The 22813-nt window shown below is 35.9% G+C and overlaps 1 protein-coding gene across 1 annotated transcript; it reads left to right on the top strand.

Annotated features, from left to right (window-relative positions):
- Positions 1 to 611: 611 nt before the first annotated feature.
- LOC110782916 (AP-1 complex subunit gamma-2) lies at positions 612 to 22387 on the top strand. The gene is made up of 18 exons (XM_021987177.2): positions 612 to 1038; positions 4443 to 4745; positions 4879 to 5020; positions 5820 to 5993; positions 6486 to 6665; positions 8470 to 8624; positions 9296 to 9386; positions 10165 to 10328; positions 13745 to 13799; positions 14135 to 14257; positions 14356 to 14451; positions 15980 to 16107; positions 16976 to 17080; positions 17210 to 17469; positions 17915 to 18154; positions 18236 to 18411; positions 18705 to 18809; positions 21756 to 22387. Exons 1-18 carry the CDS (start codon positions 1007 to 1009, stop codon positions 21849 to 21851), a joined length of 2625 nt encoding a protein of 874 aa, XP_021842869.2. The 5' UTR covers positions 612 to 1006; the 3' UTR covers positions 21852 to 22387.
- The last annotated feature ends 426 nt before the right edge of the window (positions 22388 to 22813 follow it).

Genomic DNA, 22813 nt, shown 5'->3' with positions numbered 1-22813 from the left:
TATAACCTTAAAATCTTAATCTACAACTACTTTACCCGGGATAATTGGTAGATAATTCTTTGGATTTGCTTTAGTGACTAACGCGAAAATGTTTTCGCTTTGCCCTTGCTTGTTGAATCATAACAAAGAGACAAACCAACCTACAATGCGTATCAAATGGATCAGATTCTCCATTTCTTTTGGAAGTTGACTCGCTAAAGCGAAGTTTTTGGTTGTCAGATTATCGACACCAGTTTGATCTAAGTTGGTTCAAATTCAAAAAGTGAGCGTTTCGGGGATTTTGAAGATTGAAATTCAAGGGTAATGGTGTATGCTCCATAGATGCAACTGATGCTGCTTCTAACATACTTTAGAAAAAGTCATAGCAATTGGGAGAGGCTTACTCGTATGTACGATTTGGAGGGAGATCTTTCGTAGCTTTCACCTAATACCTATCTATGAGTTTCAACTGAGCGGCTTAATTTTTTTGTTTCTTCGAGTTGGATCAGTTTTTAGTTTTTACATCTCTTCTCAAGAATGGTATATAGTAATATATATTTTTTAAAAAGAAAATAATAATGGTAATACAGTATGACGCTATTTTGCTTGAATAAAACATAAAATTTTAATAACCCTCGTGTTCTTGAGACACACACATTTTCGTGCTCTTCTTCTTTCTTGCATTTTGTGAATTCTTTTGCCTTCGCCAATTTACACAGAGAGAGCTTCAAACTCTTCTTCACAAATTCTTGTATACATCAAAATGACATTCAAACCCAACTAAAATTAATCACTGCATCTGCACAAGCAGCACAACCCCATCAGAAATTCATCCCCTAAATTGTTACTTTTTTCTCTCTCCTCATCCTTAGATCTCACTGATTTCTCTCTGATCTCTCAAAATTCAACTCTGATCGCTGGTTTTCTGCTCACCAGATTCGATTAAGCTCTTTGAAATTTGTTGGGTTTGTGTTTTTTCAGCAATCAAATCGAGGGTTCTTGGAGTTTTTCAACACTGGACCCAATCATGAATCCCTTTTCATCAGGAACCCGTTTGAGGTGAGTAATCAAATACCCTTGTTTCAATTTTTAGCGTAGATCAAGTTTGTAGACCGTTTTATTTCATGGATTGTTATGTTTTTTTTATTTTTGCAACATTATTGGTTGTGGTTTGTATGATTTCATGGGTTTGTGGAATTCATAATTTGAGGCTTATTAGTTGAATGTGTAATTTGAGGAACGAAATGTGATTTTGATGGTTCAATGCAGTTGAATTTGCAACTTTTTTTTTGGAGTTTTTTAACTCTATATTTTATACTCCATATGACGAGTTGATGGTTTTGGAGTTGATTGGATTTAGAGGGATATATAGTGTCATGTCATGTGAAAGATGTGGTCAATCTTGGAGGACTGAAGGGTTTTTGATATTGGCTAACTTAGGGGGAGCAATATCTGACAAATTGACTTCCATGAATGTGATAAAATCATGTAATAATGTCCATGAGGGGATGATGTTTTGCTGTTGGATGGAGAAAACAAAAAAAATGTGGTCTTAACTTTTGCTTCCGTTCGCTCAGCTGCTCCTGTGTCATGCAATATTTTAATAGTGGACATGGAGATATCAGATATGAGTATGATCCTTCTGCTTTTATGGGAATTCTTGAAATATTGATCTCGAGTACATGCTGGTCGGATTTTCCCAATAAGTCTGACACTAGAGTGATGTAATTGCAAACTGCTAGGCACTCGACCAATGCGAAAAGGGCAACCCATTTTAGGATGATTCTGTTATAGTGGGGACCGGAGTTACAGTGAGTTTATCGATTTTATGCTGCCTTATTACAGTTTATGTGATTATTTTGTAACTTAAGCTGATAAAATTGGGTAACAAGGGTCAGATCAACTTTTTTCAGCTTCACAGTTGTGGACAATGTAGCTGCTACAAAGTTAGGACAGGTGGTCTAGAGGATGAACTTATTATTAGCAGATTATGCATTTTTGTACTAGTAACTACTCTCTGAAATCATTTGTAAGTTTGGATCTGCGGTGTTCACGGGGCTATGATAAAAATTTGGAGATAACCCGTAGAGTTCACGTTTGCAGAGTATTAGAATTTAGATTGAATAGGACTTTAGCAAAGTAAAGTGAGTGTTTCATGTGTCTAGATGAAACAGGGCTGTAGCAAACAAAGTGAGTTTTTCCATCACTCCTTCGGAAATAAGACGATGAGAACTAACATATTGGCTTGATTCATAAGGTCAAATTTTAAGCATACATGAAGGCCTACGACATTCTTTAACCTAAAGGCTGCAAATTTGGTGATATGGCTATCCTATAGTGATGATAAGTGTTCAACCACAAGGCATTTTTTGAGGCGTGGTATGTGGTGATATTGAAAAACGTAAAATATCATAAATACTTCTCAATCTAGTTTGGTAAATTTTCAACGAAAGAAGTCTAACAATATTCAGCCAACAATGTTTAAAGCTTGGAGTGAAAATTCCTCGTCTTTGTTGGGCCTTTCCCCCTTGCAATTCTCTCCAAAGTCCTAGATAGATTGAAATCCAAGCCCAACCCTTCTCCTTGTGTTTTTTTTCTTTTCTAAAATGACTTCGTGGTCTTGAAATGAAAGATAGAATTAAACAAGTTGATTGTGGCTTTTAATTCTTGTTCGAGGAATGTATCTAGTGACTAAACGGGTAGCAATTCAGGTTGAAAGGATGTCATAGCAAACCTTCTTAATTTATGCCAGTCTTAAGTTTTCATTACCCTTGATCACAAGATTAGGATTGTTCACGACTTGTAGTGAATTGCAGTATCCTCTTTATTTAGGTTCTGTTAGATTATTGTGGCCTCAATTACTCATGTTCCAATTTCTGTATTTTTTTTTAAATGAATATTCTGTGTACAAAGCTTGGATTGTTCAAAGTTATGATAAGGAGTACTTTTAATACCCTCTCCCCCATTGGTGGGTCGGTGTGAGGGGGGCGGTCATGAAATGTTATGGGGGTAGGGCCCGTAGGAGACTTTTTCAGGACACAAATTTTCTGAAGTTACGTTGTTCCTTTTTACGGAGGGGCTGGCTGACTGTTGAAATGCTGCCATTGCCACCCAGTTCTGGCACATAAGGCATATGTTAACCTTAAGTGGTTGTGAGAGAAAGGGCGGCTATTGTGGCAGAAGGGACATAAACGGGGATGGGGAGGCCTGGAATGAGCAGCCAGTCTTGTGTTTGCAGTGGCTGTGATGCCAGTGGTTTAAGCCTTTGAGAATCTTATACCTTAGGGTTTGAAGGGTGCCCCCTCCATCTGGCTTATATAAACAATTTGAACCAAGTATCAAGTGTGGATTTGTTTGATCCAATGACTCCAAAGTTGTGTAACCAAACACCCCCGATATTTGGCTTGTTGGTTGTAATATATTAAAAAGCGTTCCTGAACAAGTCTACCTGCCACATGGAACCCCATCATGCACTAGAAATTTGCCACGTCACCCATTAAGCCTTCTATAAGTACTGCATAGTGTAGTATAAAAAATGCTCATAAAGTCATAATAAACTTCAAACTACGGACCAATCAGATAATAGTTAGAGCCTTTAGAGGTCTTCCCAACTAAGACATCTGTTACTTTCTCCACATAAACATAAACATATACATTAATGTTATGATAAAAGGAGAAAAAGGGATAAAAAAGGTTTTCACAATTATTTTGTAAAGAACAAAATAAAAAGTGATGAACCCGTCTATCACGTGTAAACATTACAATATGGTCTTAGAAATAATTATAGGGGCATCGCCCTAGGCAAACACTAGCATTGTATCATTGTGTGCCAGTATCACCTTTTATTGTGTTTGATGAGTTAGCTTAGGGGTGAGCCTTGAGGAAATTATGTCTTTCTTTATATGCTGTCGGGAATCTAATTTTGACCACACAGATATAATTTTAGACTGAAAGAAGTTGTTTCTGTTGCAAAAGTATGCTACATGGCTCTCTTCATCTCTTGTAAGTAGTTGGAATTTGAAATTTCCGTTAATGAAATGTTCAGCGCCTTTCATCTTTATGTTTATCCACTTAAATAGCAGGAGTTTTCCAGAGGCTTCTCTATACCAGCAGGTTGATGTAATTCGAGTTATACCCACACATGTCTTGTTGTTTAAGGAGCAGCCTGTAATTTAGTCAGGAAAAGTACTTATGAGAAAGCAGTTGAAGGTACATTCAGATGCATTGTGAAAAAATAAAATAAAATAAAATAATGAGGAGACTCTTCTAACGGGTAATGAATTATGAATGATTACATGCATTGTCTCTCGCTCCCTCTCCTTTATTAATTGATGACCATGTTGGTTGTGCAATAATTCTTCATGCCTAGTAGGTTATTGTCAGTTCACTGTTATCTTGACTCTTGGGTGTTTTGGGAGTTTTCTTGATTGTATTTTATCTTTAAACACGCTATCTTAATGCAGGGACATGATTCGTGCTATACGTGCTTGTAAAACGGCAGCAGAAGAACGTGGAGTTGTTAGAAAAGAATGTGCAGCTATCCGCTCTGCCATTAGCGAAAACGATGCGGACTATCGTCATCGGAACATGGCCAAGCTCATGTTTATTCACATGCTCGGTTACCCTACACATTTCGGGCAAATGGAATGCCTGAAGTTAATTGCCTCTCCCGGATTTCCAGAGAAAAGAATAGGCTACCTGGGACTTATGTTACTTCTTGATGAAAGACAAGAAGTACTTATGCTGGTCACAAATTCCTTAAAACAGTATCCTTATACCATGATGGTTTCATTTGGCTTTGGTTCTTGAATTAATAGACTATAATAAGATGTGTGCCTATAATTATCATTATATCTGTAACTAGTTGCTTCCATGTGCACCATCCTTAACATTTTATAGAGATCTGAACCACACAAACCAGTACATTGTGGGACTTGCTCTTTGTGCTCTTGGGAACATATGTTCTGCTGAAATGGCGCGTGACCTTGCACCAGAAGTAGAGAGATTGCTTCAATTTCGGGATCCAAATGTTCGCAAGAAAGTAAGATCTTGGTCATCTGAAAACAGATACATGTCTATATTTAGCTGTCTATATGGTGGCCAACTTATTTGCATGTCATTGCATGTAGATATTTATCAATCTGAACTCGTGCCTTCAGTTCCCAAGAAGAATATCCTCAGGGTAATTATTAATAGTGGATATAGACCAACGTAATGTTGTCCTTATTATTCTATTATGGGAAGCGTAGAAAGGAGTAAATGAGGCTTCTACTCAGCCAGTAATGCTTCAGTTTATGTTTAGGTTATTGTTGCTTAGGATTAATATCAACAATTTTTTTCATGGTCTAGTCACCGACAACTTCATGTTGTAGACCCTTTTGGGTACAACATCGGAAAATTACCATCTGTCTTCTGTACTTTAGTTTTAGCTTTGACAGAAGTTCATGTGGCAGCATCTGTTGGTGTGGCTTGAATGGGTGCTAACGGTACACTCAACTCCATTGAGACATAAAGTTTGAAGTTATATTCATGAGCTACATATCTATTATATTAGCCAACTCTTGAGGAGTTCGGTGTCCACCTAAAATATCTAGACGCCTTTACTTTTTTGTGTACTCTTTTAAAATTTGATATTTTCAATGCTTATATACCGTTGTCGTACATGTTTTTTGATATATGAAGCTCGCATCTTGTGCGTTTAGATCTAGTGATTAAAGATGAGGTCGTGGTGTTTGCTGCTGCAATATCTCTCCCTTTAAGTTGCTTTGAATGATTTTTCCGAAATTTGCAATTGAATTTTATACCATTACGAGCTGAATACCAACTTTAATGTGAAATAGGCAGCACTCTGTTCAATCCGGATTATAAAGAAAGTCCCTGACCTGGCGGAGAATTTCATAAATCCTGCTGCTTCTTTGCTGAAAGAAAAGCATCATGGAGTCCTGATAACCGGAGTGCAACTTTGTACGGATTTATGTAGAATCAGCGAAGATGCACTCGAGTACTTCAGAAAGGTATTATTTTGGTCTTCATTCTGTCCTCCTTGGGATTCATGGGGTATTTGTTTTATTTATGAAAAATCAGAAAAGATGCACTTGAATACCGAATGCTAGACAAATGTGTCTTTGTAACTGTTAGTTTTGCCTGACTAAAGTGCGCTTCCTGTTCTGTTCTGATTGAAAATAACATCATTACGAGCTTTTTACTATTCTGAATTTGATAGGATAGTAACTCTTTGTAATCCAATTGCTGTTTAATACAACATATTTCTTCTGCTTGTATCATTTTATCCTACAATAAGCATTTGGATAAGTTATGAACATTGGTATGACCAACTTATTGAAACTTCTCAACAAAGGTGGTTTTTGTGTTTTGTGATTTTGTCTCTTTGTGCAACATTCACTAGTCTGCAACTGAGTCAAAATAGTCCAAATTGTTGTTTCACATGCTGAGAAATTCATTTGTTTATTGTACTCTTAATCAATTTGGTTTTCCTCACCTTCTAGAAATGTACTGATGCTGTGGTGAAAGTTCTAAAAGATCTCGTGAACAGTCCATATGCTCCAGAATATGATGTTGCTGGAATTACAGATCCTTTCCTCCATATCAGATTACTGAGATTTTTGCGTGTTTTGGGACATGGTGATGCTGATGCCAGTGACAGCATGAATGACTTGCTTGCACAGGTTGGTTTATTACCTCTCTTTCTTTGTTTTTGCAAATAATTGTGTTGTTTTGGATATTGGTTAAAGTATGTCTGACAAAGCTTTTATCTAAGGGTGGTCACCTTTATTTTATGGAATATGAGCAGAGCTTTCCTGATTCTCATGATAGCAGAATTTTGTGTCAACTTCTTTTTGCCTTTTCCCTGTTTTGTCCGCTTCTGCTCCAACTCCACATTCGGTGCTACTTTAGTACCATACTACAATGCTGTATTTTTTTTTTGCTCTTATTGAAGAAAATTTGTCACCCAAGGAAGAAGTCCTATTCTTCAACGTCATCATCTTCATGTCTTCTTGGTTATTATGAATTTCCCTCATCCTTCTCATAAAAAGGGAATTACTGCAGCTCTCTCTATTTGTCCTACCTTAAGCAATCATTTTGGCGTGGGTCGTTTTCCATTTTTAATTTTTTTTGGACTAAAAAGAATCGTATTAAACATTAGAAGAGACTGTACTGTTAAGAAGAAAGTGGAAAGCTTAAAATCAGACCAAGAACAACAGCTCTGTGTGGATCTTTCTGGACCTAGCTGTCCGAGGAAGTCGTATTCTGATGTATGCAGTGCTACTTCTTAAATGCTCTGAATTTGCAATGAGTATTTTCTGGATTACATGCAGTGTAACTTCTGTCTAAAGAGGCAGAGAAAGGAAAACAGGAAATTGAAAAATAATCCAGAAGTGCTCTCATGAGTCATGTCAAATTATCCCCGGAAATGCTGCACAAGAACAAGTTGGACGAAGTTAGGGAATCATTTTACTCACAAGCTGATTCAAAGAGCTCTATGGCTATATTTTCTCTTTCCATTCCAGCCATATACTTTCATATGAAGACTTTTCACAATTGCACAAGTTTCGCACCTGTAGTTTGGTATTTTATTTTGTCAAGTACCTGAAGTTTCAAACTAATGGTTAAATACCTAGTATTTCTCTTAATCAACTTAAAGAAAAAGGACACCTAGTAAATATACAAGGTACTCAAAGTTTGTATTTCACCCAAAAAAGTGACGGAGACAGCCCAAAACAGGCAAATTATGATAATGGTTTGGGACTTGGTTGAACCTTTATATTCTTTCTATCCTCTGATTTTTCTTATTCTTCCTTGTATCCTCTCTAGTTCACTTAGTTGAATCCTCCGTGGCAGGGTCGAAAAAATATATAATGTTCACCTCAGTAAGCTAATTATAAATGAGTTAAAGGCAGAGAACTATAATTCATTGTCCCAGACCATTATCCCAAACAAATGGTGTATGTGTATAATTGAGAAAATTTACAGTAAACTTGTTTGGGATAGTGGTTTTGGACCATGTCGTATTTTCTCATTGGAAGGGGTATAAAGAATATACTCCGTAAATAACAAAGCCAGGGATTGCACTATTAAGAAATAACAATGGGTTGAACAGGAAATAAAAACAGAATTCAAAAGGAAAATAATTTGAGAAGTTGGATGTGTGCTTTTAGTTGACATTTGGCAAGGACCTATTGACAAACTTAACAGGGCTTCCCTGGATTCTCTTGGTGGTGAAATATTTGTGAATATGATCCCATATGTTATTATTAGACATAGTTTATTTTTGGTTTTGATCACATGATTGAATTCTGGTCCACATAAAGGTGGATTGAATTGTTATTTTTTCTTCGTTTAGCTATATACTCTCTGTTTATCCTCATTTATTTTGGCTTAAGCTTGTCAATATGCTGCTGTGTGCTTTATCAAACTGTATGCAGTATGTTGTTAAACTCCTTTCTCATTTACGTACATCATTTTTTTTAGGTGGCAACAAAAACCGAGTCCAACAAGAATGCGGGGAATGCTATTCTTTATGAGTGTGTTGAAACTATCATGAACATTGAAGATAACAGTGGTTTGCGTGTATTAGCCATTAACATTCTTGGAAGATTTTTATCTAACAGGGACAATAATATTAGGTATTTATCTTTTAATTTTCTTTCTTTGTTCTGTTCTGCTCACTCTTTCTCTACCTGAATGTCTAGTCAGTTCTTGATTGTGTAATAAGCTTTACTTGTTTTTTTATATGGTCAATTTCTACTTTGTTTGTTCCAAAAGCTTGTTCTAGCTAGCTTTTGCTGTCTGTAAGAAATATCAATGAGTTGAAGAGTTAATTTCTTCTTAGTTTGTTCCGAAGATATTGCCTTCTATATTGTTGGGATTTCTTCCTGTCACTTTAGCAACATGCATAGTAATTACTATAGTGGTTTATGGATCATACAGAGGCTCTCTATTCTAAGTTCTAATGCAAGGCTGTATTCATCTTAGGAACATTGTCTGGAAAATCCTAGCAGAAGAGAAAACACATTTGAAAATCTTTATTTGATCTATCGAGCTTGTGCTATTGACCTTTTTTTCCTTTTAAATTTTCTTTTTTATTCCGTTGCGTAAGTTGTGCAATTATGCAGTTCTCCCCTCTGTATGTCGTTCATTGGTCCATTATGCTTTCACTATGGCGTTTTTTTTACTTTCCAAGGGGATGAAAATGATTTGAGTCAAAAATGAAAAAAAGAATTATGCTCTTTTACTTGTTTGGTTTGTCTTGCTGGTTGTAAGGCCGTCTAAGAGGTTGGTTTTTATTTCTCACCAGATATGTTGCCTTAAATATGTTGACGAGGGCGATAAATTTTGATGCTCAAGCAGTACAGAGGCATCGAGCGACGATCTTGGAGTGTGTGAAGGTACTTTGTAATGTTCTGCAACTTGTTTTTCTTGAGTTGGTGAGGTTTATCGTGTTTACCGTGCTGAACGAATCCGGACTTCTCAATTTTTTCAAAATCAGTCGGTCTGGAACAACTATTTGGTTATATTGATACTCCTTCTAACCTCTGTTATTTTTCATGCGAAAGAGAGAATTGAGAAATATCTTTTATCAACTAAATTTATACTTCTTTCCCGTTCACCATTTAAAAGATTTTGAGGCATTTTAAGTGCTCTTTAACTATAAGTAGATACTCAACAAGTTATTTAAGACATCTAGAGAAGGAAAAATTGAGAACTAATAGAGCACTGGTGAAAGTTTGACTGATTAGTAGCGGTCTAGAGGACAGAAATTTTTAACAGATACTAAAAGAGTAAAAGACATAAGGAAAGTGGGAAAAGTTAAAGCAACGATTGTGAATCTATCTACAATTCTTTTGCTACTAACGTAATAAATGGGCATATTTCCTAGTGGCCAGCCAAATGTTTGGCGGATGTCTAAGAGTTATGATCCTAATCTCAGAGTCCGTATGTCATTTATTAGTTTTTATACGGAGGGATGTTATATTGTGGATGCATCACAATTGTTCTATGTTGTCGGATAAGTGCACAGAGGAGATTCTGCTATTTCCTGGATTTCTAATTTCTAATTAAGTTGCTAACTGCCATATATTTTTGCAATTAGATTATGGCGTGAAATATATACAGTTTTCTTTTTTAAAATTTGAATACTGAGTTCTAACCACCATTCCTTTCCAGGATTCAGATGCTTCAATCAGGAAAAGGGCTCTTGAACTTGTGTATCTTCTAGTGAATGAGAGTAATGTAAAGCCTTTGACAAAAGAGTTAATTGATTATTTGGAAATTAGTGACCTTGACTTTAAGGAGGATCTTACAGCCAAAATTTGCTCCATTGTTGACAAGTAAGTATACTAATTTGGACTGTAGTTTGGGCGCTTGTGCCTCCATAATGAGTAATGAAGTTAAATTTGTTGTACAATTCCCAAAACTGTTGTCATTCCTGCATAATTTTATTTACTTTTTGTAATATACGTGTCCTTGTTTGTGTCTTTCTAAAAGATTAAAGTGCTGAGTCTGCTGACAAGGTATATATAACTATATATCGTCTAAAGGCTCTTAGTTTAATAAAACAGATATAATGATCCAAAGGGGGACAAAAGCCAAAGACAATATTTGACATCTTAGCACTCTCAAGATTATGATTTTAAAATACTTGTCCTGGGGTGATTCAGGGAACCCTGCTTTCTGGTTAATTATTTAAACCTCCAAATGCTCTGGAACCTCCATTTATTCTTACAGATTAACCCTTCCCTACCTTTTTTCCGCGAAGGAAAGCCCTTACCGTGATTCTTGGTTTTGCATTATAGTTTATTTAGTTGTTAAAACCAGCAAAATAGAAATGAGCATAAATTCTCTTTGAGGTTGGTTGGACAGTGTGCTGGTGGCTGGAGGTAGCGAAGAGGGTTGAACTGTTGTAAGATAGACTTTCAGAGGCAGTGGCAGCAAAGAAATCTATTATTGGCAGAAAATAGAGAATGACAGAGATCAAGAGGGTGTTACTTACTTAGGGCACCTAGCATTAATATGTTTCTTTTAATTTAAGTCCCCAAAGACCTTAATTGAGTTTTTGACTTATGGACTTTCTTTTATTTCAAAGCCCATGTTGATAACGTTATTGGTATTTGCAAGGGAGTAAAAGGAAAGACACCCCTGAAACCTAGGGGTGTTCATGGGTGGTTAAACATCCCGAAACTTGATTCGGTTCGGTAACCGAAAATTCCGGTTCGGCATTTTCATGAACCGTAACCGTACCTTAAACCGGTTACCGTTTAAACGGTTAACCGCGGTTTCGGTACGTTTACCCGGTTAACCATAAACCGCTATTAAATTATTTATTTTTATTTTGGATCGCATTTATCGGATTATTTTTTTACAAAGCAATTTGAAATAGAAGATCAAGTCAAACAAAAATAAGTCTAAACAACATCTTAAATTACACAAGTTCATCAACTTCAAACAAAATTACAAAGTAACGTACTTGTTGTTTCAAGAAAGGACTAATGGGCTAAGAGCCTAAGAAGTAAGTACACTAATTGGGCTAGTTGTGCACAAACAAACATTTTTTACTTAAATACTTTACCTATAATTTTGTGATTTTGTCACCTCCAACTAAATTAAATTGAATAATTTTTTTGAAAAAATGAATTTCGGTTTATTCGGTTAAATTGTCAAAAATTGTAACCGTAACCGACCCGTTTAACCGTTAGTTTTGCCGGTTCGGTTATCATAACCGTTTATATTATTTTTCGGTTCGGTTTACCGCCCATATAGGTCGGTTTTTTCGGTTTTCGGTACCGTACACGGTTACGGTTTTTTATGAACACCCCTACTGAAACCCCCCTTGCAAAATTCCTCTACTAGTAGGACCTGGGGATAACAAGATGCACGTAGCCTTAACCGTTACTAGTTACTTATTATAGATAAATTAGTTGAAGTTTTTGGTCCCTGTTTCTGTGGATTTCAGGTTGAAGTGAACTTAATCAGCTTAGCTATCCTGGTTTATACTTTAGGCTCCGTTTTATTCGTCTTATTTTGTGAAAAACTTATATTATCTGAAATTAACATAACTTATCTTAACTTAACATAACTTATCTTAACTTATCTGAACTTAACAACTTAGCTTGTCCGAAAAAACTTATTTGCGTGTGAAAATGTCTGAAAAAAAAAACTTATTTTTTCTGAATTTATATTATCTGAACTTATTTGTCTTAAATAAGTCAAAATAAGTTTAACAAAGAGCATTATAGCTTTGCCTGCTAGTTGAAGTTGAATATTGTATGACCTAGAAAGGCTAGGGTCTACTGTTCACCTTGCCAGACTGAATTTATCAAAAGTTTAGGTTGAATGTTGCCAGACCTTGAAAGGCTAGGGTCTACTGTTTCACCTTGCCAGGCTAGAATGTCTTCAGCTGGGATTTTTCAAAAGTTGAATTCAACGTATCAAAAGAGAAATAGGATTGAATTTGTTTTTATGTTACGAAGTATTTGTTTTATACAACTTCCATGTTTCTGTTTCTTTCTATTTTTTTTTTATTTTTTTATTTTTATTTAAAATTCTTTTAAATATTTTTTAATTTTACATGCTATTTTGAAATGTACTTATTTTACTTATTCATTTATTTTAAACTTTACTTATTTTTTATTATCTCTTACAATATTTCTTCTATAATATATTATATACATTTTTCTCTTATCTTACTTTCATTAATTCCACTTTCTCTTCCTTGTTTTTTCTTTTTTACTTCCTGCTCCTTTCTGGTTTGATTGGTGACAATGACGAGCTCCTACGACGATTCATGTTAGCCGACCCCAAATCATTTTGGGACTAAGGCTTTGTTGTTGTTGTTGTTGTTGTTGTTGTTGTTGTTGTTGTTGTTTGTTACGAAGTATTTGAAATATCGTTCGTAGTCTTCTTTTGCTTATCATATTGTCAAATGTTAAAGTTGACAAACTTCTCTTACCCTACTACGAAATATGTAGTAGAGGTTTATCTAAATCAGAATTTATATTTCTTGAATATTATTCCCTCCGTTCCGGAATACTTGCACCGCTTTCCTTATAAAGCCGTCCCGGATTACTTGCACCGTTTCTATAAATGGCAAACTTTAGTTGATATTATACTTACCCATGGACCCACCTATATCCCTACTCCCTAAAAAAAACATTAAAAAGTGAGTCATTTTCCACTAACCCTTTTAAAAATTTGACACATTTCCCACTATCTATATTAAAAAAATACCCCACTATCAACTACCATGTAATTAAATAATAAGTCAATTGCATTAAACTATGTGCCGGTCAAACCGGTTCGAGTATTCCGGGCCGCAGGGAGTAGTTTTAAACTTTGTTCCGCTCCCCCCCCCCCCCCCCCCCCCCCTCTCCCCCTTCCTTTTGTTAATTGATTAATATTTATGGAATATGAAATAAATGTGAAATTATTTTAAGAATCTTGTACTGTAAGAATCTCTTGTTATAGTCTTTGACTACGATAAAGTGGTCAAATGTCGTCTGTTATATTGGATTTGGGAAGGACCAGTTCAGTAATTTATTGGTAACCGTGAAATGGAAAATAAAAAATAAGGAAAAAAGTAAATATAGCAGGATGATTCGCTATGCTCATTTATGCAGTGTTATGATGGAAAAGTAAATTTAGTACAATGCATGTATCTTGACTCTCTTGTTTATTTGCTGTCTCTTGGTTGAATGTTATGGAATTTGGATGATGTTATTTTATTTGGTTAATGATCTTGCTGTTTTAGGTTTTCACCAGAGAAGATTTGGTACATTGATCAAATGCTGAAGGTTCTTTGTGAGGTATGCACTTGCTTGGTTACAGTAATGGGGTTTCAGCAAGGCTGGAAATCCTTTTCTTCATGTCTTTGATCTTGTTGATGATGGGTTTTTCACTCTCTTTTGTGAATGAGACCCCTTCAAAAGTTTACTAGCCCAACTCTCAAATAGAGTGGTACTGTACGGAAAAGCTAAAAAATACAAACATTTTAAAGGAAGCCAGTTTCTTTTCCTTTATACTAACCTTCTTCTTTTTCTTCTTTTCGTTATTTGTTTTGTGGGGGTGCGTTGGAGTTGGATTATGAATTCCTGTATTCTTCCTTTTTCCAAAGTACTGATCGTTGTGGTTTGCTTAGTAGGCTGGCAATTATGTGAAGGATGAAGTATGGCATGCCCTTATTGTTGTCATAAGTAATGCTCCCAATCTCCATGGGTACACAGTCAGGTTCCTGTACAGAGCTCTTCAAGCATCAACTGAACAGGTATTATCTTTGTTTTAAAATAATTGTAATATTGTCATCCTGTTTTCTGTTACAAGTCCTAACATTCAAATATTGCTTGTTATGGATTTATTTGTCAGGAAACACTTGTCAAAGTGGCAGTTTGGTGCATTGGAGAATATGGTGATATGTTGGTCAACAATGTTGGGATGCTAGACATAGAAGACCCTATAACAGTGAGTTCATTCTCTTGTAAAGTCTCTTTGCTTTCTTAGTTTGAAATATGGCCCACTTTTGTTTGTTTTCTAGGTATATTTCTTTTTTCGTATTGCAGTTGCAGGAATGATTTTCCTGCACAGGGATCACATTGCAACTCTTTTAGGTGGTTTTGTGTTCTAATATTATGTTTGAACCCAGTTGTAGCCGTTTCTTATGACGTCTAGATAGTTGCATTAAGTTTCAGCATGTCCAATTGGTTGAAACTCAACGGCATCCTTGATAATATACTAATTTCTTTTATTTATTTGGGGTCGAGGCCTATGTTTGGTCATCAAATGTAGCCTCATGTTCAATCTGATAATTTGATTTGAATGAAAGAATAGGCACGGGAAAAAAAGTTCCACCTACAGACAAATTAGGTAATTATAAGATGGAAATATATTGATTAATAAGGGTGATCAAACACAGTATTACATGCTACCCAATCTTATGCAAATCCATCAGACAAAGTCTCCATTGCTTAAAAGCTTCTGGTTGATTTTATTTTTCCTGAAGTTGCAAGTGAATAATATAGTTGATCGCATTGCACTTGTCACCATGAATGAGGATAGAGACCAGAAGACTTAATCATCTTCATTCATTATTTGTATCCCAAAGTCCAAATCTGTAATCCTGGTTATGCCCCCCCGTAACCACTGAACTGACCTTAGCTCAACGAACTTCTGGGCACTCAACGAACTTCTGGGCACTATAAGTTTTAATGAAATGTTCATTGTTGCTGATTGTTTCTTGCCCAGCAGCTTCTTAAATGATTTCAGAATTCACTATTTCACATGTATTTGCTCATTAACATGTTTTTTTTCTCTAATAGGAGTTAAAGGTATATACTTGCTAGTCTCTAATCTGGCCTCTTAGTTTTTCAAATGAAAGCATAATTGTTTTTCTCCATTGTCAGGTTCCTCTTTATTCTCTCTCTTTACTTTTTGGGATGGGGATTGAGCTATCTACTTTTGTTACCTTCAATTGATCCCACATAGCAGCGAAACCTAGGATTCTCTGCTTGCATTTTAAAGCTGTACATAATTTAACCTGCTGAAAATAATCATTTTATCCAATACAGCAGCGGCCTTAATTTCCTTTGCCTATTTTGCGCGTGTATGTCAGTCATTTACCTTAGATGAGTTGTCCAGCCTACCGACAATCCTAGGGGTACAGTACTCTTTATCTTATATCTTACTAACCTGCCTGTGTTAGAAGCCTTACTAATGAGTAATGACAGCTGGTTTAATGGTATAGTACGAACTAGCATGATCAGGCTAAAGTGGTGGTCAATTTACAGTTTTACTGCCTAAAATGGTAGAACTTCAGACATTCTGCTCGCTGTGATATGCTATGGTTGCACAAGTTTACCCGGGTGTATTTACTTTCTATTTAGATAGCCATCACTTATACTTAATTACTTATCCTTGTAGTATCTACTATGTGTTTGTGAGAATGTGATTGTGTATTCAAAGCAGGTTTAATATATTGAGGTTTTCTTGACAGGTAACAGAATCTGATGCGGCAGATGTAATTGAGATTGCTATCAAAAGTCACAACTCGGATGTTACCACTCGTGCTATGTCTTTGGCTGCTCTATTGAAGCTTTCCTCTCGATTTCCTGGTTGTTCTCAGTAAGTGGATTCTGTTTGCAATTGGCCTAGTGCTATCTAAGTGAATTCTTCCCATTAGTGCCAATAGCTTCTCCCTCATCACCCATATTATCTCAATTATATGGGTGATGAGGGAGAAGCATGACCACTGAGGTGTAGCTTGCATGGCATGTTATATGTGCTTTCTGCAGAGGAGTCATAAGTTGAATCTGTAGTCCTCCATCATGTGGGCAGAGGTGGGCAGGTGGCAGTAATGGTTGTGGGGTTGGGATTTGGGAATGAGGGTGGTTTTTGTTCTTGGTCTGGGGTGACCTTTTCATTACTAGATTTTGAAAAAGAACAACTGATTGAGACTTATGTGAATCATATGACACTTTTTTCCTTGATCATTTAGGAGTTATGCAGAAGCATCTGTTGCTTCAAAAAGATATCAGAATATTAAATTTCAGATGCCTGAGAAAGAATGTTGGTTTCTGAAATCATCCACACTATCTTTATTCAACACTTCAACCTTTTTCCCATACACAACTGTTTCTAGTTCTCTACTCATGTTTAAGTTATAAAGAGATAAAGGGTGTATTGAGAAGTTAACAATTTCCTGTAATTCATTCGATAGAAATGGATTAGCATTCTTTATGGTACTTACAGAGCATGGTTTTGTTGCAATGTGCTGCTTTCTTTTGGGTTTTTTCATGGGCAAGCTCACTAATGAAAAGATCTTGTGTTGCATACACAGTTTCTACTTTCTGAAAATGTTGTGACAATTTATAGGCGACATAAATAATTTTTTCAATACTCTTATCAGTATCTGAGGATTTTTGTAACATCTTTAAGGTTGGTAGCCTGGTAGTAATATGAACAAGTCATATTTTCTTAATGTCATATGCAGGAGGGTTAAGGATATACTTGTGCAATACAAAGGAAGCCTACTCCTTGAATTGCAGCAGAGAGCTCTTGAATTTAATTCAATTATTGAAAAGCATCAAAACATCAGGTATCTCTTGGTTTTGCTTTCATTTTCCAAAAGATCTTCTTCCTCTATTTGACGTGCTTTCTTTTGGGACTATAGTTTAAATAAATCGAAAAATGTTATTCTCATAGAGCTGCTAAAATGAATATGCAGGTCTGCATTGGTGGAAAGGATGCCTGTTTTGGATGAGGCAACATACAGCGGGAGGAGGGCTGGCTCTTTGCCAGCAGCAGTTTCAAGTTCCAATGTGACTTCTGTTAATCTTCCAAACGGAGTTTCAAAACCTGCTGCCCCCCTTGTTGATTTACTTGATCTAAGCTCGGATGATGTTCCTGCACCTAGCTCTTCCGGCGGTGGTGATTTTCTACATGACCTCCTTGGTGTTGATCTGGCACCATCACCATCACAGTCAGGTAAGTTTTCAGTTGAAGAGTCGAGTAACTGTAATATGAATATTTTGGTCTGCAAAGTGCAAGCTCTTAGTATTCTGGTGGACTCTTATGCCTCTTTAGATATTTTTGGTTGGTAATATGTGATAGTCAGTATTGTTTGTTTTCCCAAAACATTACTTTTCTGAGTTTTCTCTTTACAATGAAGAAATAGTAGATGCTTAAATAGTTTTACCAACTCTGTTAAGAACTTGATTTTCCAATAGGCTGACATTTGACTTGGAAAGATGATATGCCTTTATAACTGAAAAATGTGATTGAGGTAGTCTTCCATGATTACATTCAGTACTTATCCGACAGTGAATTTCCTGTTGAAATTTTAAGAATGCACCAACTCCTTCGCATGTTGTTGATGGAGGATCATGATTTCCACATGCATGTTTAATTATAGCCTGTTCTTCATTTAAAGGTACTCAAAAGTCAGGAACAGATGCCCTGTTGGATCTTTTATCAATTGGGAGTCCCACTGCTATGAATAATTCATCAACTCCAGACATTTTGTCCTTAAACCTAGAAAGCAAAAGTTCTGGAGGATCGCTGGATAGACTGTCATCGATTTCATCCATTCCTGCGCAAGTGTCTTCTCCCAGTGTAACTTCTCCTATTGTGGATTTATTGGATGGCTTGTCTGCCAGTCAGCCGACAATAGGTATGTTATTCTCTACGTTAAATGTGTTTTCAACCATCACTCACCTCTTTGCATTATGCTGATTGTTCTTTCCAATCTCAGAGGCCAATGGTCAGCAATTCCCTTCCATGGTTGCATTTGAGAGCAGCTCCCTAAAAATGACGTTTGACTTTTCAAAATCTGCTGGGAGCCCACAAGTGACAACAGTCACGGCTACTTTTGCTAATTTGTCAGCCAATAGTTATACTGATTTCTTATTCCAGGCTGCAGTTCCCAAGGTAACAGATGAAATGGACAGTGAACTCTAGTTTTGCTTATACATACGATCAGGCTTGCAATTCTACATAATTTCTAGTGTGCTTTATTGTCCTTGTTGGATTTGAAGATCGTTTTGCTACTTTGTCATTTTACTTCTGTTTAATGCTTTTTGACTCCGTGAATTAGGATAGATGGTGAAATTTTGTTTTTGCCTGTCCATGTAATTTGTCCAATTTAGGCCTCATGCCTGAAAACACCATCAAGGGCTTTCTGGGTACAGTCTTCTGATCCACAATGATGTTTTTGTTCTCAGTTTCTTCAACTGCACCTTGATCCAGCTAGCAGTACTACCCTTCCTGCCAGTGGTAATGGCTCCATCATTCAGACAATGCGAATTACAAACAGCCAGCATGGGAAGGTATTGTTTTATCCCTATTTATTGTGCTGTTTCTGTTGAATGCATATTTGTTATTCGGATGGAACACTACAAGAGGGGGGGTGAATTGTAGTATGGAACTTTCTAGCCAATTTTGCGGAATTATAAAGAAACTTTAAGCAAGTAGAGAAACAATGCAAGAGAGATTTTACGAGGAAACTTTCTAGGCCCAACTAGAAAGAAAACCTCGACCCACTAGGGATTTCAACTTAAACTCTTTTCACTATAGGGCAACAACTCAGTTACAAACCTATAAGGAACTCGGGCATTACTTGAGTTCCTCTACGAACTCAAGTTCCCAATAGTTGTTCCTCAAACAACTACGCTCTCACTGACTTCCCTAGAAGTCTCTCTTGACTCTTTTGCTTCACTCAAAGCCTCTCTGCTTCTTTCTCATAGACTTCACTCAAAGCCTACCCAAATACAACCGGAACTCACTCAAGTTCCTACCCCATACACATCAGGAACTCACTCAAGTTCCTGCCTAAAACTTATACAAGAATTCACTCAAACCCTTGACAAATTACCCATTACAAGAGCTAGCTCACTCAACCCTTGAACAACTCTTAAAATATAGACATTTGATAATTGATTAAACTCTAATATGTAGAGAGTGAATAACTGTAAAGGAACTCGGAACTGTCAGGAACTGTAGGAACTGACTCTAAAAACGTGGAAAACAAAATATAATTTCTGTAAAATTATTCCACATAAACCAGACCCTTTTTGGAATGACAACGCAAGTCAGACACACTTGAATGAATGAGAAAGCTCTCCTTTTTATAGAGGAAGAAACCTCAACCACTTTCTCCATAATCTTCTCCACTAACAACTACTAAGCCCTTCAATTTAGGCATGATCCCATGACTTTAGTCAGTAGAGAAAATCATGGAGTTAGGGCCAAGCATAATCAGGTTTTCCATGATCTCCTATTATTTCTCCACTTATGTAGTTTTTCCAAAACAACGTAAAACAATGATTTTAATTTTCTAAAACAAAACCTTTTATATCTGATTTTAATAAAATAGAAAAATAAATTTTATTAAAATAAAATAAATAACAATCAGATTTTATTTTACAAAAAGATTAATTCTTTTTTTATTTATTAAAAATAAAATTTTAAACACATAAAAACGCAAAAGATATTCAAAACAAATCCTAGATTAAATAGGACTTTAGTAAAAACGAAATTTAAATAATAAATAAATAAATATATGATATTAAAATCAGAATCCTAACCTAGATAAGATTTTACAAAAATTATCTTTTATTTTAAAAACATAAATAAATAGAGTTTTACTAGGAGATAAATACTCAAAGTCAAAGGTAAATCCCTAACAACTAGGAGTTTTAAAAGCCACGTTATTGACACTTAAAATTACCTTAAGACTAGGAATATTATAGGAAAATAAACTGACGTTATTTCTCATAAGTTCCGACAAGTTCCTTTTGGCACCGTGTTCCTTAATTATTCAAGTTTCTACATACTTACATGAATCCTAGAAAATAAACTCTTATTTTCTTCTTCATGCTTCATGATGCTCCAACTCAAGAGCCTCATGTTGATAGTTCCGCCTCTGGAACTTCTCCATGCTTGTTCCTACTCAGGAACTTTATACTCGTTGTTCCTCTTAGGTTCTGCTGAGGAACTGATCTGTTTGTGTTCCTTTGAAGAACTCTGTTGCTGCTTGGATACTTGATTTATTGACTTAAACTTTTCATGTTTGTTTCTTCATCAAACCTATATTTGTTTAGCATACATATTGGAACTCAAACATAGGTTAGTCGTTTGCTAGTTATCATCAAAACCATAAAGTCGGTGATGACAACCAATACAAGCAAGATGAAAAAAACTAAACTAATAAACAAGTATGCAGTAGTTAAGGAAACAAACTCTAAGTCTAATGGCACACTTATATAATTAGACTTCTCTTCTGAAGTTCCTTTCACTTCTAGAGTTCCTTTCAGGAACTTCACTTCTTCTTGTATATATCTTCAGAATCTTCCAATTAAATGATCTGTATTAACCGTCATTACTTGTTCATGCACATCTAAACAATACACACATTAGTTAGATAATCATCATTTGTTCATAATCATCAAAACACTATATTACTCAACAATATTCCTTAAACTTTTCTATCCCCCCCCCCCCCCCCCTCCAACACACACACACAAATGATTATACACGGAAACGTATAAGGTGAACGGACTCAAATGTTTCGATGAAAATTTTGGCGAGGCATTTCATGGACTCACAGTACAGGACTATTGCATATATCATCGAGCTCAAAGCTAGGTTTAATTGCTTATGTAAATTGTACATAGTACATAATTAGTTAGAACTGTTTATTTATCTTAAAGAAACACCCAGTGGAAACTAATGAAGCTTATTTTCAAAATGAGCTTCACAGAAAGAGTTTACGATGTTAATTTTACCGTAGTTTTTACATGCTAGGACTTGGTATTATTCTGCTCGCTTTTGCAAATTGGGAGTCAGTTCTAAGTTCTAAAATTGAATTAAGTGAGCATCTTTCCCAAATGATGATGAAAATGGAATTTCTAAATCCCATTTATCGTTCATTATGTTGACAACTTGACGTTTGGATGTTGGGCTGTTGGCTAGTACCTTTAACTATTTTCTCCACAAACATGTTGTGGTCAAGGTGAAACTTTTGCCTAATATCATATGACCTATCAACATAATAATGTGCAGCTAACAAACAATATGGGCACTTGATTTATAAAGGTTGATCACTCTAGTTGCTAGTCTGCTTCAGACTGTGCTGGCAATTTTGAAGCTCTAGAAATGTTGATGCCTTCATTAGTTTATTTCTTAAAATATGATGTGCTCGGTAGAATTTTTGAGTTCTTTATCTGAATCTGAAGTTGTTTCTGGGGGGAATGTGACACATTTGTTTTCATCAGAAACCCCTGGCAATGCGCATAAGAATAGGATACAAGGCAAATGGGAAAGATGTTTTGGAGGAAGGGCAAATCAGTAACTTCCCACGTAATTTGTGAGTTTCAATGTTCATCTGAGATCTTCTAGTGAGGTGCAAAGGCTCAAAAGTTACTGATTTAAGCAGATTGACTCCTCAAGTCCTTAGTCTCTGCCTGTTAGGGCAATCTTTTCTTCAAATTCTTCTAGTGAAGACGTATGTGGCTCGTAGCAATTGGAATTCGCTGGACATGTTAGGTTCTCCAAGTGTTATCAGTTTCGGGTTTGTTAATTCCTCTTTTCTTTTCCTTTTCTTTTCTCCATTTTACCTCTGGGTCCATGTACATTTACGGAGTATATTTTGGTTCATATATGTATCAAGAATGTCGAAAAATGAATTTTGGGAAGTTGTCAAGGTGATGATGAGATATCTCTATGTTGTGTTGAGGAACTGGGAGTTATTCCAGCTGTTTTTGTCGAGTCTTGTGAACCTCAGAGCTCAGGGAATAGTTGAGTTGAGTACGGGGCAGAGATTTGCCATACACAATACTACTTGCATAGCTTATGCGATTCTTTGATTTGTAATATTATTTTGTAGTATTATTATTATTATTTTCTCCATGACTTTTTAATTATTCAGGTCTGCTGTATGAAGTCTTTGAACATTCTACTTCCATGATTTTAGAGTTTTTGCCATTTTGTGCGCGATTGCGTACTTGAGAACTTTTCTGCTGAGGTTTCCCATCAACAAGTAGTGTATAGAAAATAGTCCGAAGCTTGTTCAACGGGTGTATGTATTAAGCACGATGTTAATATCTTCATAGGGACGTAATTAACGGAAGAGATTAGAGAAGACAAACGATCAAATTGATCTAAATAATTTTCTTATAGGCTTAGCTGGGATTGGAACGTGCATATTTTGGAGTTTAGTATATATGTTTTTGGCTAGAAGTGGGTCTACAAGAGAAGTTCCATAATTTCTCTCTAATTGATTTGTATTACAAAACGCCAATTTCGCGACGAATGTTCCGGTAGATCCGTGTGG

Source organism: Spinacia oleracea, chromosome 1 (assembly GCF_020520425.1).
Source record: "Spinacia oleracea cultivar Varoflay chromosome 1, BTI_SOV_V1, whole genome shotgun sequence".
Classification (NCBI taxonomy): domain Eukaryota; kingdom Viridiplantae; phylum Streptophyta; class Magnoliopsida; order Caryophyllales; family Amaranthaceae; genus Spinacia; species Spinacia oleracea.
This window is presented reverse-complemented; position numbering and strand designations above follow the sequence as displayed.